Genomic DNA, 19,025 nt, shown 5'->3' with positions numbered 1-19,025 from the left:
GACTGCTTACCTTAGGGGTATATTTATCATGCTGTGTACAAAGTGGAGTAAAACATTACCAGTGATGTTGCTCATAGCAGCCATCAGATACTTTGCTTTTGTTTTTTAATTGTTGAAATCTAATTGCTGATTGGTTGCCCTGGGCAACATCACCGGTTATGCCTCACTCCACTCTTTACACAACATGATAAATAAACCCCTTAGTGTAAACTTTAAATGGTATCAGTATAGAGATTAGTGAGAGGTGAACCTGGCAGGGGTTTGTTATGGGAGTTTGTTAACATTTGGAAATAGTCATTATATGGTCCCGTCCCTAAGGTGTGTAATTATCCTGGAGGTTGCTTTGCTATCTATAGGGGATGCATATGGATTTAAGGGTATGTCTTAATATGACATATGAATGAGAGGTGAAATCACTGCAATGAGCACCAACCATTTGGGTTTTAGATGTGCTACCACAATTAATCTGGGTATGGTCTTAAAAGCTCTTGTGATAATGTGGGTGTAGTTTGAAATGGGTGCAGCGTAAAAAAGGGGCGTGGTCAAAACTGGCTACCATTATTGGCCCTACACCATGTAGGCCAGAAAAACTTTTTCTTGGTACCCCAGAAGTTGGAGAGCACTACTCTATGCTCTTGGAGGGTATTTAGTGTAGTCCGAGGTTACAGTAGGCTAGCATGTCTTGTGTTCTCTTAAATAAACTGATTGCTGTCTCCTGTTAAGTCTGGTTGAATTTCTTGGAAATCACCACACCTGGAGACCCTCATAATGCTCAATCAGAGAAGGAAATTTATTAATCTGGTGCACCAAGCTCAGAATATCAGCATAGCATTCAACAGCTTTAGATAAAATGTCTACCGCTTGCATTAAAAGCTTTTTAGAAAGTGGTGTGATACCACGAAACGCGTCAAGCGTATGGTCTTTTTCTGTATAAGCACAACATGCTTTTAAAGAGACTGAATAAAGAACTAACGCTTTTTTAAAACAGCAGTGTGGGTGTTGCTCCATACAAAGTTTTTTTGTTTGCAGACACCAACTACTATCACGGGCAAGACCAAAGGGCTGTCAAAAGACACCAGAGACAAAATTGATGAAAATAGATCAACTGTTGGAGCAATTGTTAGAAAATGGAAGAGGCTAAAGACAACTGTCAGTCTCCCTAGGACTGGTGCTCCATGCAAGATCATAAGAAAGGTGAGGAATCAGCCCAGAACTACAAGGGAGGAGCTGGTCAATGACATGAGCTGGGACCACAGTTTAAAAGGTCACTGTTGGTAGAACACTACGCCGTAATGGTTTCAAATCATGCATAGCACAGAAGGTTCCCCTGCTTAAGTCATCGCATGTCCAGGCCCGTCTGAAGTTTGCCAATGACCATCTGGATGATCCAGAGGAGGCATGGGAGAAAGTCATGTGGTCAGATGAGAGCAAAGTAGAACTTTTTGGTCTAAATAAGGATGAGTTGCCTCCCAAGAACACCATCCCTACTGTGAAGCTTGGGAAGGGGACAGGACGACTGCACTGTATTAAGGAGAGGATGAATGGGGCCATGTACTGTGAGATTTTGAGCAACAACCTCCTTCCCTCAGTCAGAGCATTGAAGATGGGTTGTGGCTGGGTCTTCCAACATAACAATGACCCGAAGCACACAGCCAGGATAACCAAGGAGTGGCTCCGTAAGAGGCATATCATGGTTCTGTAAAAGTCAACATTACATTTTCACTGTGAGTGCTATATCCTGTAGTAACTAAGACACAATCCTATGTTAACTATACCAGGGATTTCCTAAATAAACTGGTTGAGATTGACAGGATAAATGGTGATGTGATTTTATGTACAATGGACGTCACTTCCCTGTATATGTTTCCACATGACAAGGGATGATGTTGATTGGGGAAACCTTACATCAGATGATTAATCCTCAGTGTTACGCTTTTGCAGCTCTTGAAATGGGTACTGACTAAGAATTACTTCATGTACAAAGATAGATATTACAAACAGAGCCAGAGGACCTTGATGGATTCAAATGTTGCACTGGCATATGCTTTTGAAGAAGTTCTTGGCTCTAAGTTGCCTACGATCAAGTTCATATTGGAGTTTGATGTACATACGGTACAGTTCCTGGATGTGGAGACGGAGTTGAGTGATGGTTATTTAACCCTTTAACTGCCAGTCAATTTGGTCAAAGCGGAACATTTTATTGCCAGACTGTTTTTGGAGGGATATATGGTGGAGTGTCACAGCCCACATTTTCATGTTCCCTTGGCCAGGTCCTGGATGCAATACGTTCAGTGTCTGGGAATTATATAAAGTTTCCCAACAATAGAAATGTCTGGAACACCGTCAAAAGACAGTTATATTTTGTCAGAGGCATCCCAAATGTGTTAGGTGTCATAGATTGCACCCATGTGGCATTTAATCCCCCACTAGACAAAGGGCATATTTTCCGGAATTGCAAAAGTTACCATTCTCTCAAAATGCAAATCGTCTGTGATGCTAACATGAATATCATGAGTATTGTGTCAGGATTTTCAGGCTCCTCACATGATTCTTACATTTTGTAGCAGTCCGGACTATATGCTGATTTTCAAACTGGAAAAATACCTCATGGATGGCTTTTAGGTAAGTATTTGTGTCATGTCTATCAGAAGTTTCCTAGATTTGCTTTCTGTCTCCACCTGTGAAACCAGGGCCTGCCTGCCATAAGCATGGTTTGCAATTGCAAGCGGGCCCTCTTTTCACAGTGGGAGACTGGAAGCAGCTTATTTGATTTCATCAACTTATTTCATCTTATTTTATTTCAGGAGATGCTGGCTACCTCTGTTATTGGTGGCTAATGACTCCAATACCCAGCCTGCTTTTAATGAAGCACATGTGAGAGCGCGGTCTGTAATTGAGCAAACTTTTGGGGTTCTGAAAAGCTGCTCAGATGTCTGGACAAGTCAGGAGGAAGTCTGATGTACAGCCCCAGTAAAGTGGCCCAAATTGTAGTAGAATGTGCTGTACTGCATAATATTGCCAACCGTCATGGATTGCCTGAGTTTGTGGCTGATGACCTAGATGACCCAATTCATCCCATACATTGTGTACAAAGTGCAGATAACAGAGGCAATCAAGTACACAGAGAAATTATAAACAATTGCTTTGCGTGTAGATACCTACAATCTTTACTAGAATAAAAAAAGAAACACAAAACAAAACATCTGAAACGATTTTTTTATTTCCAGTGAAAATAGTTGCACACTTTAAAAAAAAAAAGATCATTTATTTTATTGAGCTCAACAGTAATAAGTGGCAATATGCAACATTTCTGCATTCACGGTAACTATGATTTAACTAAGTACTTATTGGGCCTAATAATGAAGTAATTAAAGCTGCAACAGCTGAAAAGTTGAAATTAGTTGTATATGCAACCAGTCTGGCAGGCATTGAAAGATTTCAAAGAGGCTGTTCACTGATTAACTTTGTGTGTGTGGGGTTTACATGTCCTTTAACATAGCTGCCTCGTATGAGGCTTGTGATGCCTGACTGTTGTAACATGTTGTGGCGATACACAGATCAAGATGAACAACATGCATTTTTTTCATGAGAGATTTTTGATAATTGATAAGAGAGTTATGTAAACAATTTTTTGGGGGGTTCAAGTACTTTTGGGATAACAGTACTATGTATGGATTTGACCTTACCTTTAACAAGTGCTTGTTGTGGGCATTGTAAAGGCTTAGCATTATTATCATTACCTGACATCATTAGAAAATACAGCATAATCACTAAAATTTTCAGGACACTGTCTTGCATTATCATCAACAATAAACATTCTTTTTTCCATTTCAGGAGATTGTTGGGGTTCTCTGCAGAGCTATCTTGCTGACTTTCCAATCCAGTGACCTCTTGGACCTTGATCCAAAAAAAAGGATATATTTTTTTCAATGATGTTCATGAAACATACAAGTTGATGGAGAATAATGTTATTCTGTTATTTTTGGACATTACAAAGTTCATGTTAAAAATGTATTTGTGGACATTCATTCAAAATGAGGAAAAAAGATACAATCTTTAGCCAAACACATTGCAAGGCCAAAAACCAGACTGAAAGATTGACTGCACAAGTACAAGATTAACTGACTGCACATTTTTCTGTATATGGACGGAAAACAGGCCCCGGTGGGCCCCGGCGGCCCTGTCCGACCCTTGCCGGCGTTCCCCCTTCTGACTGTTCCTCCCCTAACGTGTTCAATTTATACGCGCTTGGGGCGGATGTCAGGTGGGGGGGTTAGGGGGGCCCCTGGGGGGGTAGGGGATACGGCTGGCTGGGGCACCTGCAGGGCCCCTGGTGCGGGAGCCCCGGTGGGCCCTGCACCCCCCAGTCCGACCCTGACGGCAAACAAGAGGGTATGACACACACATCTATATTAAGATTAACCAGAACACACAAACAAACAAAAAAAATTAAAATAACCTACACTACTAATAACAACACCCCAAACTGATGATAGGCAGGATGTTCTGTCTATGATTAAATGTCTAGCAAGACACACATGTCCAATATAACACCTATCTCTATTACAAATACACTGCACTTCTCTGATTTAAACACCTGCATTATACACGGACACAATTCACTCTCATGCCATTGCAGAAGCCTGACACAATCCACGTGTCCTCCAAACTTAGTAAACAATATTACCTGCAATGCTAGAAAGTGACGATTGTCTGGCTTTGCTTCTAACAGCTGTTAACAATGAATCTGTTTTTTAAAAAGTTGGATTCCATTAATAATGAGCTTCTCTTGCAATGGAAAATACACTTGTATTAATGTCATTGGACCTACCTTTGGTGACATATCTGTCAGAATCCAAAACACCGGCGACACCAGTCACGCAGTCTCCGTGTATAACAGACATGAACATTTCCTCATATGCAGTGAAGAAAACATTTTTAGAAGGACCACCTCCAGTTCCAGACCTAGACAAAATATATGAATGCTTTTATTGTGTTGGCTAGAATACGCAATCCATCACAACGTTGTCACTTTTTGCTACTCAAAAGGAAGAAAAGGCAGTAGGCAAAAAGTAAAAGCAGATTGATGAGAAAAGCAGATCAGCAAGTGTTAAATAGAAATATCTATATTTGGATTCATCAGAAAGTTTTTTCTTCAGGACCCTCTTTATGTCTTGGTATCTTTTCTTGCAATGCTGCATGCTTCTTAGACAGACACCAACACTGTTGACATGGTCAGCTATGTCCTTCCAGTAACTTAGTTTTGATGGCACTAGCAGTTTTAGTAGAATATTTGCCAATTATTCTGTCAAACAATGGTACTAATTTCTAAATAAAAGCTTCATTTTCAAATTCTGTAAATTACAGATTTCTCAGTCTGTTCTCGTGCTGTTTTTTTTTGCTTTGTTTGGGTGAGGAGGGTGTGTCAAGTTCCTCACTTTCTACTTCACTTGTTTCCCGAGGACAATAATCTTTGTCTGTAAGTTCAAGATCAGAGAAATCTGGGTTGCTAATATAGTAATGTAGACAGGCCTCTCTTCCTCACTGTTGGACAAATGTGAAGTTGCACAAGTTTGAATGTTTGCACACAGTGTCGGACTGGGACCCCAGGGGCCCACCAGAAAACCTTAGACCATGGGACCACTCTCCAAACAAATTTTCCTCCTTTTTTTCTCACTCAACCACTTTATTCTCCTATTCTCTTTTATTTGCATGCTAACATCTATTCTTCCTCTTTGTTCCCATTCAGAAATATGGAATGACGATCAAACAGGCCAAATGGTCAGGAGCAGGAGGACCCACTGACTCCTGGGCCACCGGGACGTAACGTTTACGCGCATAATAGCGTGCGCTAATATCGCGTGCTATCAAATGACGCATACATATTTTGCGTGTTTTAAAATATTGCTTAAAAATATGTAATTGCAAGATAATTAATGACAATGAAATAGTTTCTTAATTCAGACAAGTGTCCTTTTGTCGATCGTTAATTCTCAAAATAAAGTGATAATATTTTTAGCACATTTTTTCGGCTTTTAGTGAATCGGCCCCTAAATGTCTAAAAATGAAGACAATATATTCCATAATATAAACACATATCAGAAACAACTAACTCAGAAATATCTAGTATTATTTTATGCACAAAAATACAACTGATTGGAAAGTTCACTGTCTCTTGAACATGCCAATACGAACTATGTATAGTTTTATGGAGATTGTATAGGTCAAAAAGTCTCAGCAGTACACTGCTAACTTTCCAAAGCCCTGCTTCAGATATCTGCATACTTTAGTTTTCAAGGCCAAATATTCCACTTTGAGTAGGTTTACCCTAGAAAACTATACATTTTTGGAAAGAACAGATTCTGATGAGTCCAGAATAGGTACAACTGTACTTCTACTCTAAATTACCAAGTTGCAAAGCTTTCCTAAATGTATCAGTTTTTATAAAATTTGGGACATTTTTGAAAAATTGTTTCAAAGCTTCCAATGTACAGCTTCTTATCTCTCACATATCATTAGGTACCAAGATAAATGCCAGGGGTCCACTAAACAGTTTAATACCCAATGTGCATAGGATTACCTATGTATGTGGCATGTAGGGGCCCCAAAATGAAAATACCCCCATATGGTGTATCATTTCTGTAATTTCAGTTACTGCAAAATCAACTGGATTTTATGGGGGGTAAAGCCACAAAAAACTAAGTTTACCCCAGAAAGTCTAATGACACTTTTTCCTTATGGTATGAATGAAGAGAGGGACCAATCTTTGTTTGATTAACTATTTTGCATCAGCCTGCAGTATAGGAATCATTTATTTTTTTAGTGGTTTTTAACTGTGGATTTATTTTATTTTTAAGGCACAAACTATAAAGTTATGGAGCCTGCACGCTATCTACATATTCTTGTTACATTATGATGTATTTCCAATGTTTGAGATTTTAATTCTTTATATTCCTCATATTTTAAACATGTGGATTAGTGGCACAGCTATCTTGTATTTTATAGTCACTTTTGTATTTATTAGGTACTTGTTGCGCTGTACAAACCTGTAAAAATATGGAGTAACCATGGTTACATGTGAAAGTGAGAATAGAGATGTTTGCTTTTGCAAAGTTCAAAGTGTACAATATGGGGCATTTTTATTATAGAGTGTAAGCCAACAGCACTGATTATATTGCTCATAGTAACTCAATGAGATCTTTGCTTTTGTTTATTTAATTTATAGGTGAATATTCAAATCTAATTGCTGATTAGTTGCTATGGGCAACATCACAAGTGATACAGATTCTGGTGCCACTGAATATGAACTATTTTAACAAATTTCTTTGTCAGGAACTGCAGGGAATCGAACCCTGGACTTGGTGCTGGACTGCAAGTGCACTTGCTTAGTGAGCCACAGGAGGCTCCATGAGCTCCTTGGGATCAGTCGCCCTTATGTGCCTTATGCATTTCCACCAGTTTTGCTTATGTCGCAACATATATTGTTTATCACATGTGTGGCAGCTTTTCTAATTACCCACCTATATAAACCCTCTTCGGGCAACACCCAGTTGCTCGATCATCGGTCCTGCTGAGCTTTGTCTTGCCACTTCTGATTCCTGTTCCCTGCCTTTGCCCTGCCTGATCTCTGTTTGGTTCCCCGATTTGACCTCTGCCTGATTATTGGATTTGCTTGAACTCTGCCTGGACTGACCTCTGCCTGATTATTGGATTTGCTTGAACTCTGCCTGGACTGACCTCTGCCTGATTATTGGATTTGCTTGAACTCTGCCTGGACTGACCTCTGCCTGATTATTGGATTTGCTTGAACTCTGCCTGGACTGACCTCTGCCTGATTATTGGATTTGCTTGAACCCTGCCTGGACTGACCTCTGCCTGATTATTGGATTTGCTTGAACTCTGCCTGGACTGACCTCTGCCTGATTATTGGATTTGCTTGAACTCTGCCTGGACTGACCTCTGCCTGATTATTGGATTTGCTTGAACTCTGCCTGGACTGACCTCTGCCTGATTATTGGATTTGCTTGAACTCTGCCTGGACTGACCTCTGCCTGATTATTGGATTTGCTTGAACCCTGCCTGGACTGACCTCTGCCTGATTATTGGATTTGCTTGAACTCTGCCTGGACTGACCTCTGCCTGATTATTGGATTTGCTTGAACTCTGCCTGGACTGACCTCTGCCTGCTCACGGATTTGCATATTGCCGGACTCTGTACCTTACCTTACCACAGGCTTGTACTTTACTTTTATTTTTGTTTTCATTAAACTACCTATTTTCATCTCACTTGGCTGTCTGGCCCTTTAAAGGAACAGTAACACCAAAAATGAAAGAGCTTTAAAGTAATACAAATATAATGCACTGTTGCCCTGCACTGGTAAAACTGGTGTGTTTGTCACAGTAACACTACTATAATTTATATCATAAGCTGCTGTGTAGCCATGGGGGCAGCCATTCAAGCTGGAAAAAAGGAGAAAAGGCACAGGTTACATAGCAGATAACAGATAAGTTCTGTAGAATACAATAGTGTTTTATCTGTTATCTGCTATGTGCCTTTTCTCCTTTGAATGGCTGCCTCCATTGCTACATAGCAGCTTATTTATATAAATTATAGTAGTGTTTCTGAAGTAAACACACAACTTTTACCAGTGCAGGGCAGCAGCACATTATATTTTAGTTACTCTTATACACTTTCAATTTTTGGTGTTACTGTTCCTTTAAGGGAGTTCTGGGGGTTATCTATACAAAGGCTCCTACCTGCTGGTCTCTCGCCAGAGGCCAGCCCTGACATTCTTTGTATCATAACCTTGTGGACAATTAATTAATGTAACCAATTGTAGTATGGTCTCGTTCAAAAAGCTGATGAGATTTTACATTCTTTGCATACACGTATATATATCTCTTATTACAAAAAAGTAAGCTGTGATAAATTATTACGGTACACCCGATAGATAAAGCATGTCTCCAAAATGACATACTGCATGTGTCATTGTTTGAAACTCTACTAACATCTAAAAATGAAATAGATCATTAGGGCCGAATTTAGATAGGTAGATATTGGGTTTTGGTTTCATTCTATTTTCACAACCTCTGAGGACACAATGTACTAGGTCAATACTGTGGAATAAAGTATCCTAATGTTGACAATGTGAGAAGTGCATTGCACTATTAAACATATTTTATATGTCCACATGCACAGACAGACTGTGCATTTGAATAATCCTAATTACCTAATATCAGCATGATTTAAGTTTTATGATATTATAAAAATCCAAGACAAGAGGTGCTCTGCACTCACCTATTATTAATATTTCAAGGACACAGATATTTAGTGCAATAAGCTACTAAAAAAATGCCCCCCACTGGTTTAAAAATTACATTCCCTTTTTTTTAAATATTATAACTATCTTTAATCACAAAGAAGTGTGTACTTTATGATACCATCCTCGTTTTTAAGCATTCCCTGCAGAATGTTCACCACATATTTACTGCTATGGGGCCCCTCTAATATTTCGGCCTTCATTTTAAAGGGGAAGGAAAGGTCAGTAAAGAGTTAATCTCAAAATGCAGGCATACCTTCAGTTGTCTCAATAGTGCCCTTAAGTCTCCCCATACTTCACCTGTTCAGAAGATCAGAAGCCAAACAGGAAAAAAAAAACGCTGAGCAGTGTAGAGAAGATTCCCATAATGCATCGCTCCTTCCCAGACTTGACGACTTGTTACTGTAGGCGGCGCATGCGCACAAGCGTCTGGCAGCAGCAGCAGCAGGTGAGGAGAGCAAAAGAGAGAGAGAAAAGGCCGGCTGCAATCAGAAGATCAATTCTCCTTCCACATTTCTTTCTTTAGTTTCGGGTTATCCTCCCAAAGCCTCGCAGCCAATCAGGCAGCGGCTAGGGGCCGGTCCTAGTCAGCTATTGGTCAGTTCAGGCTGGCTTGGGGAGGACTGGGCACGGAAGGTGGGTGCCGCTGCTTGCTGCCGTACTACAGGTTTAGTGGCACGCTGGGTGCTGGGCGCCGGGCGCCGCAGCTGCTGCTGTGATAGTAAAAGCCAGGTCTGGCCCCAGAAGTGCTGGCAAGTGGAGCTGCGATGGGGGAGTTGCTAGCCCCAGCTCAGGTTGCCTCTTCCCCCGGCAGGTGCTGGGTGGGGGAGAGGCAAGCGGAGCGGGGGTGCTGACTAGAGGACGCGGGGGGGGGGTAGCTGGACGATACACATAAGTGGATACACATAAGGACACAGCTGCAGAGGGGAGACACAGAAGGACGCAGGGGGGGGCGCAGGGAGGATGTTGGGGATGCATGTGCAGTAGAGACAGTGAGGAAAAGGGACTGGGGATCCATTGTTAAAGATGGCGGCGCCGTTCACTGAAACAAGTATGTAGAATGTAGCAGGTGTATCTCTGTAAATCTTTCATTAGGCAAGCCAGAAATATAGCATTTTTACATAGCAATAGTAGTACTATTTAATAGTGTGCTTAATAGATTTTGACTTTCCTTCTCCTTTAAGGGCCAGGGTCTAGTTTTAATGGTTTTAATAAATAATAGAATTTATTATGTTTATGTAGCATTTATACAGCAGCTTTGCAATATCACAGTGGGGAATAGTTTCTGTATGTATATGTAGTAATGGAAATATGTCTTCACCACTGAAGCAAGTTGAAGTACTGCTTTTTTTATTGTGATCTTGATTTTTTTTCTAACTGCAGTTGAAAAATATGCATGTCATGCCATGTCATTTAGACTTGCAGGGGTTAAACTAGAAAAAGGTATTCAATAAACATTCTCCCAGAATCAGAAACAAGGTCTTGAACCACCCATGTGATGACCCTGTGATGCCCTCTTCCAAGCCCTGACTGATAAGAGCCATGCCATGCCATCAGGACCCCTATAAAATAAACTCACACACATTCATCACTCTAGAACCCATACCAGTTATACCAGCAGTACCAAAAACTGGTTATAGGTTTAATTTGATATTGCCTGTCAATCAAGTCCAAAGTTCATTTCAATGAACTTTTCATTTCTCACTTGCAATTAAGGCTTACAACTCTTTTTTAATGACATGGGATGTTTTCTGAATGAATTTATTGGTATACAAGGCATCAAAGAGTTTACTGAATGATTAATTTGCTTATTTAACAATTTAAATACACTGCAAGTACCTGCAAAACAGCACTGTGGACATGCTTAAAATGTATCTTTACTTCACAAACCATTGAACCATTTAGTGAGATATTCCCTTTACACAAAGTATGAAATATATGCACACTACATCATAACATGAAAAAGCTACCAGTCACTTTAACCCCATGATCACTTAGGGTGAAGACACATTGAGCAACTAGTAGCAACTACTTTTTCATGGCTACTAAACTCCAAAAAATACCTTGCCATAGACAATACTGAGAATTGCCTCTGATAAAACACACATAAATACAATTATCAGTAAATGATCAGGATTGCCTTTTTCAGTGGCCGCAACTAGTGATGAGAGAATCTGTCCCGTTTCTGTTTGTTGCGCATTTTTTTTGCATCAATATTATATGTAATATCATTTTACAGGTATAGTATCCCTTATTTTAAAGGGATACTATACCTGTAAACACACCTCAGAATACCAGGAATGCCAGCTTCTATAGAGTTCATTTTAAGCAGGTAATTCTAATTTTAAAACCAATTTCTTTTTTCTCTGTAATAAGAAAACAGTATCTTGTACATGAGCATAACAAATATGCATAAATTCATATTGATGGTTACCTATCCTTATTGGGTTTATTTGATATTTAAAGTTTTATTTAGCAGACTTACGGCATAGCATTACAAATTACATAAAGAACCCTTATACAAAAAAAAAAACCACACAGGTCCCAAGCATTCCAGATAACAGATCCTATACATAAATGGTGGTTGTGAGTAGCCCCATTAATGAATTTCCTTACAATTTGCGTCCTGATCCTGCCAAATGGGAAGTCAGGGTATTCCTTCTTTCTATAAGATGGCTGCATGTGACACGCTTTCCTAAACAAAGTAGGTTTCTAAGGGAACTGCAATTTTCAGAACTAAATTATTAACTATAATAAAAATAAAACATGAAATAATAATAATAGTACAATTTAGATGGAGCTGGTTCCAATGAAAATACCTTTTAAAAAAGTCACATTTATGACAAACTATAGAGGATATCTGGCAGAGGTATCTGTGCAGCTGATGGTGGACTATGCCCTCTTAAACTGTTTGGATTCATCCAGGCTAATGGGTAATTGTTGGAGGCTTGAGTGGTAAAACAGAAAGGGTGTGGAGCAGTGTCTGCAGAATCTAAACTTTTGATGCTCACCACATATTTATTGCTAGAGTGGGCCCTATATTCTTGCTGCCTTGTCCATCAGGGTCTGGTTTTATTGGTTTATGGTGCAATAAATAAATATTGTATTTAATTTTGGTAATACAGCAGTTTTATGATTGGTCACAGCTCGCATTTTTTAAGTGGCAGAATTGTTTAAAGAAAAGGAGAATCGTATTCACTATGGGGTACCTATTTTTTTAATCACAAACATTGAACCCTGGGCTAGTGCTCTTGGGTTCCTTGTGCAGATCCAAAACTGGGACATAAGCAGTACAGTAAAATGGAACATTTTACTCTGACAGGAGACATGGGACCTCACTTAGAAGGTACTCCAGAACAGTGCCTTTTTCAGACAAGATATATATACGCTGGATTAATGCCAATAGCATGCCTCCCTAGGCACAGGCCCTCAGGTTCCTATATATAAAGTCATGAATATCCTGTAAATTATATCCTTATAAACAGTGCTTAGTAATGTTACCATTTATAATCTGTGCTTAGCGATGTAATTTCTGTTATAGTATTATAACAAATAATAACTTATAATGACTTATAATATCCTTATATTTTACAATAGGGGTAAATTATTCATGATACATATATATATATATATATATATATATATATATATATATAGTAAACAAAATATGAATTGTTGAGAAGTTGAGAAACTTTGAGAAAGGCTGCAATTGTGGCCGAAACGTCAGTTCTCTGTTTCTACACTTAATAAACTACAAATTTTGTTATAAGTCCTGAGCGATGCGAGGCCATCTCCCATAGACTCCATTTTAATGAAAAATAATTCACATTTATAAAAATGGTTTCCTTTTTCTCTGTAATAATAAAACAGTACCTTGTACTTGATCCCAACTAAGATATAATTAATCCTTATTGCAACAAAAACTATCCTATTGGTTTTATTTAATGTTTAAATAATTTTTTTTGTAGACTTAAGGTAGGAGATCCATACTTGATCCCAACTAAGATATAACTAATCCCTATTGGAGGTTTATTCAATTCTTAAATGATTTTTAACTTGACTTAAGTTATGGAGATCCAAATTACGGAAAGATCCCTTATCCAGAATACCCCAGGTACCAAGCATTCTGGATAACAGGTCCCATACCTGTATATATAAAAAATGCAAGAAATAGCTGCCATTCTGGATAGCGGAACCCATACCTGTATATTTATAGACTGTCTGTAGCACGGTGGATTTTCTATTGATTTTATAATGATTTACAATCTATACATCTGCTTTGACATATGAAATCTTAGGTTTGAGTCAATGTTCAAGGAACAATGTCTTTGTTCTATGTATATTGCTGGGTAAACAGGTATTGTTACCCAGCATCCTGGAATAAACAAACAGTTGATAGACAATATACTCTATGTACAACTTATTTGAGAAACAAATAAGGCCTGCTACAAAGCTAATAAATTGTACATGTTCATGACAAAAGTTTGTACACACTATTGCACAAGTCAGCACTTGGTGTTGGGGGTTTGGCTAAGAACTCTGAAATAAAAGGGAGCCTCCACCATGTATCCACCGTGCTACGCTGTCATATAAAGCAGGGCACTCACAGAACTTAAAAGTATGGTGAAAAAGAAATAGAGTTTATTTGTTATTCCAACGTTTCGGGCTTCTTTGAGACCACAGTCGAAATGTTGGAATAACAAATACACTTATTTCTTTTTCACCATAATTGTCCTGTGACTGCCCTGTTTAAATAACAGTCTATATTTACTCTTTTGCGGTATGCATCCAGGCACTCTCTCTAATAAGCGAGTGCAGCTATTTCTTGCATTTTTTATATATACAGATATGGGACCTGTTATCCAGAATGCTCGGGACATGGGGGTTTCTGGATAAGGGATCTTTCTGTAATTTGGATCTCCATAACTTAAGTCTGTTAAAAATCATCTAAGAATTGAATAAACCTCCAATAGGTATTAATTATATCTTAGTTGGGATCAAGTACAAGGTACTGTTTTATTTTTACAGAGAAAAAGGAAATCATTTTTAAAAATTAGAATTATTTGCTTATAATGGAGTCTATGGGAGATGGCCTTTGTGTAATTCGGAACTTTCTGGATAACGGGTTTCCGGATAAGGGATCCCATACTTATATATATATTTTTTTAATTTATTTATTTATTTTGATGCAATGGACCAGCACTCCAGATCTTGTGAAGAATTTTTTTTTATTCATATTTAACGCAGTGTAAGCACAGGAAAATTCCATTGTGGTTCCATTGTATCAAGTTATACCCAAATAATTTGATCGAGTTCCTTGAGCACAAAAAAACAGAACATGTATTCTGCCTTTTCTTTAAATAACAAAACAAAAATCTATTACTCTATGTAAGTTTTAATAACTTTTGCTGTTATCCCATATCTGTTTTTATGTTCCTTCAGTTTGACTCAAATGGTGACGGACGAATCAGTACACATGAACTGCGAGAGGCTATGAAAAAATTACTTGGCCAGCAGTTGGGACCCTGTGACGTAGATGAGATCCTGCAAGACGTTGATGTTAATGGAGATGGGCTTGTAGACTTTGAAGGTAAGTTTTTGGCAACAGTTCTCTAAACTTTAATTTCCATATTCCTGTAGTGATGTAGTTCAACAGAGGTTCCCTTAAGAGCTGCAGTCCTTTCATGAAGTTTGGATCCTTTGGGCCTTTTGGTCAAAATAGCCAATTTCAAAGTCCTAGAATGAGATCTTCCTGAAACAGACATGTGCAAACTTATTTCTTGGGTACCCTGAACAGATCAAACATCACAACCTAAACAAGCTAACTCCACCTGTAACAGGGGGACCTAACAGAACAAACTGATGATCCCTCCCATATTCATGTATAATGATCTAGCGTAAAGTCCCCCACTTAGATAGTGGGAGTAATATTAAAGCAGGTTCTTGGTGGTACAGTGTCTGTGGTGTATTGGGTGTGAACCAACTCCTAGCCCACAGCCCATTGTTTACTGTAAATAAATAACTGGCTATTGTGTCTGCTGTCTATTGTTTTTCAAATTCAAGCCTGTTGGCTACTGTGTTATATGGAAATATCAGTATACAATGCAGGCTTACACATCTGAAAAACCTACATTATAGTTACATGTTACAACAGAAATCATTTATATTTTTTCATCGCACTACCATTCCGTTCATAAAATATTGACAGGAACATTAAAAAAATGTATCTGATATGTATTAATTTTATTACTAAGGACAGCCAGTGTCAGGTATCACGGTAGTTAGATGATAACTAGCCTCCCCTGAGCTTCCCACTGAACCCAAAAACAGTAACAGGCCCAGCTGAAGAATAGCAGAAGTGCCATAGGTACCTGTGAGCAGGAAAGCCTTTATCCGCAGCAGGGTACACAATAGCAGGCTCCGGTTGGAGAAGGGAAGGTCAAAACAGGCCGGGGTCAAAACCAGAAATCAACGTCAGAAGTCAAAGCCAAAGGATAAACCGAATAATAATAATTCAATTGGGCAGTCATAGATTCAATGAGGAGGAAGAGTATTTGCACCCTTTGCATCAAAGACGTCAGCAAAGTCTTGTAAATAACGAGGTAAGGATTTCAACCAAGAATCCTGTAACGGACGCAAGGCCAGCAATCTTGCTTCAGGAGTGTTGGATGCAGAATGAGAAATGCAACATTCAGAGGAAAAGTTCATGATACCAGTGCTCCAGTTTATTGAAGGGTTATGTGACTTTAACCAGGGGAAACCGAGGATTAACAGGAAAAGAGGAGAGGAAACCACATCAAAAGACAAAGCATGATTAGAGTCAATAATAACTGAAAGTGGCAAAGTTTCTAATGTTACAGGCCCAGAAGAGATATGAGAGCCATCTGCCGTCCTCACAAGAAGAGGTTGCTGCTTCAGATGTGTAGGTATGTTGGTTCTTTAGGAAACCTTGGGATCACTGTAAGGAGATAGAGACAATTAGCAGAGGAATCTCCTTGGAAATAGTGGGGGTTGAAAATGAGGAAGGTGGCTTTGGCTTACCCGTGGGCCGGGTAGGACAATCTCTTAAAAAATGACCCGGAAGACCACAGTAGAGACACAGATTGGGTTGTCATCTGTGGGACCTTTCCTCAGGAGTGATGGCTGTCCTGATGAGACCAATCTGCATAGGTTCAGGAGGTTCCACAGAAACAGCAGGAGTAAGAGGTCGCGAGACAAAAGGAGCTTTAGTGAGAACCCAGGACGAGGAAGATGGATTTATTCTCTCAGCACGTCTCTTTTTCAGCCGTCGATCAATTTGGATTACCAATTCAATAAGGTCTTCGAGACTTTCGGGGACTCCCACACGGGCCAGCTCATCCTTTAGGGACCCACTTAACCCTAAATAAAATTGACGTTTGAGAGCTTTGTCATTCCATTCAGTATCTGTGGCATAAGTACGGAATTCAGTAACACAGTCCTCTACTGGGCGTTTGACTAGCTGTAGTGAGCTAATCATGACTTCAGCAGTCGATGATCTCTTAGGGTCATCATAAAGTTGTCCCATGGCACCAAAGAAAGCATTAGAGTCACTTAACAGAGGGCTCCGAGTCTCCAGCAGACAATGTGCCCAGGTTTTAGGCTCTCCGGACAGCAGAGAAAATGCCACTTCAACCTTAGTCTATTCAAAAGCATTCATCTGGGGTTTCAAAAGAAATAACAAACTGCAATCATTCAGAAAAGCACAATATTTATTTCTGTCACCAGAAAATCGCTCAGGCAGCGGCATCTTGGGTTCGAGGGACAGCAGGTGAGAAGCTGCAGTAGTTAGATGATAACTAGCCTCCCGTGTGCTTCCCATTGAACCCGAAAACTGTATACAGTATATTAACAGTAACAGGCCCAGCTGAAGAATAGCAGAAGTGCCGTAGGTACCTGTGAGCAGGAAAGTCTTTATCTGCAGGAGGGTACACAATAGCAGGCACCGGTTGCAGAAGGAAAGGTTAAAACAGGCCGAGGTCAAAACCAGAAATCAACGTCAGAAGTCAAAGGATGAACCGAAGAGTAGTCAGGAAATAATGCCATAATCAGAAGTCCAAGGATCAGATCAGAAGTACAGGAAATGCTCAGTGTCAGTCAGAGACTATCACATCGCACTGGATTGTAGGCCTCGGCGGCTATTTACGCTAGTTGCGTATGCGTCAGAAACTACGCACGCCTGTGTGTGTACGCACGCTCGAACGAACGCGGGCTTGCATCGAAGCGTGCGTGCCAGTAGTGATGCGTATGCGCTTGGCAGCGAGCTTGCGAGCACATGTTTTAATGTGCATGCACCGAATCTTAGCTGCAGGAGAACTCTGACAGTCAGGGCAATTTTTCAAAGCTTTATATACACAATGTTAACAACATCCAAACAGAAGAGGTAGTAAAATGGGCTAATTTTTTTTCCTTTTTCAAGTAGATGTTTTCTGTACCTACTGTACAGACTTTGGTGAACATGAAAATATGACTAACAGGACAACTAAAAGCCAACAAACAAAATAAGGATAAGTATGATGTATCTAATACATGGAGAAAAGCCCTATAAGAAAATATATATACGTTAGCTACTCTCAGCTCACCGCCCAGAGTCTTGTTGGAAAAAAGCTGCATGATCCTCACTGTGCCATAAAGAGTAATGGACAGCAGCACAATAAAACAGTTGATCTTTATTTGCTTTGCTTAAAAAATGTAAACAAGGTGATAAAGAATACGTTATCTGTGCAGATTCACCCACAAGCTCCCTCTGATATTTCTATGTGCGTACACTGGTAAACTGGTAACAAAGTTACATAGGGTTGAAAAAAGAGTCCATCAAGTTCAACCCTTCCAAGTAAACCCAATACACACAAACCTAAACATACCTATCTATCTCCCATAACCCTGTATTCCCTCACTTGCTAAGAATCCATCCAGCCCCTTCTTAAAGCTATATAATGTATCAGCCAGTACAACTGATTCGGGGAGGGAATTCCACAACTTCACAGCTCTCACAGTAAAAAATCCTTTCCGAATATTTAAATGGAACCTCCCTTCTTCTAAACGGAGTGGGTGCCCTAGTGTCCGTTGGAAGGACCTACTGGTAAATAAAACATTAGAAAGGTTATTATATGATCCCCTTATATATTTATACATAGTTATCATGTCACCTCTTAAGCGCCTCTTCTCCAGTGTAAACAGACCCAACTTGGCCAGTCTTTCTTCATAACTGAGACTTTCCATACCCTTTACCAGCTTAGTTGCCCTTCTCTGGACCCTCTCTAACTCAATAATGTCCCGTTTGAGCACTGGAGACCAAAACTGAACAGCATATTCTAGATGGGGCCTTACCAGTGCTCTGTAAAGGGGAAGAATAACCCCCTCCCCCCGTGAATCTATACCCCTTTTAATACAGCTCAAAACCTTGTTTGCCCTTGCAGCTGCTGCCTGGCATTGCTTGCTACAGCCAAGTTTATTATCTACAAGGACTCCAAAGACCTTCTCCATTATGGATTTGCCTAGTGCAGTCCCATTAAGGGTATAAGTGGCTTGCATATTTTTACATCCCAGGTGCATGACCTTACATTGATCCACATTAAATCTCATCTGCCACTTAGCTGCCCAGATTGCCAGTTGGTCAAGATCCTGCTGCAGGGATGTCACATCCTGGATAGAATTGAGTTTTCTTGAGAGTTTTGTGTCATCTGC

General features: G+C 39.7%; 1 protein-coding gene and 1 long non-coding RNA gene across 2 annotated transcripts in view; one reads left to right on the top strand and one right to left on the bottom strand.

Moving 5' to 3' along the window:
* Nucleotides 1-16,197, top strand: part of cabp2 (calcium binding protein 2) — a 109,215-nt gene extending 93,018 nt beyond the window's left edge. The window contains exons 5-6 of the mRNA XM_031906501.1: nucleotides 14,763-14,910; nucleotides 16,181-16,197. Of these exons, the coding sequence (XP_031762361.1) occupies nucleotides 14,763-14,910; nucleotides 16,181-16,197 (165 nt within the window). The remainder of the gene's footprint in view (nucleotides 1-14,762; nucleotides 14,911-16,180) is intronic.
* LOC105947785 lies at nucleotides 3,246-9,662 on the bottom strand. Its single transcript, XR_001171262.3, has 3 exons — nucleotides 9,621-9,662; nucleotides 4,832-4,965; nucleotides 3,246-3,897 (listed from the first exon to the last, which is right to left on the bottom strand). It is a non-coding gene; the product is annotated as an uncharacterized LOC105947785 (long non-coding RNA).
* Nucleotides 16,198-19,025: the final 2,828 nt, after the last annotated feature.

Source organism: Xenopus tropicalis, chromosome 7, assembly GCF_000004195.4.
Source record: "Xenopus tropicalis strain Nigerian chromosome 7, UCB_Xtro_10.0, whole genome shotgun sequence".
NCBI classification, from domain to species: Eukaryota; Metazoa; Chordata; class Amphibia; order Anura; family Pipidae; genus Xenopus; species Xenopus tropicalis.
Note: the sequence above shows the minus strand (reverse complement) of the source record. Positions and strands in the feature narration are given on the sequence as shown.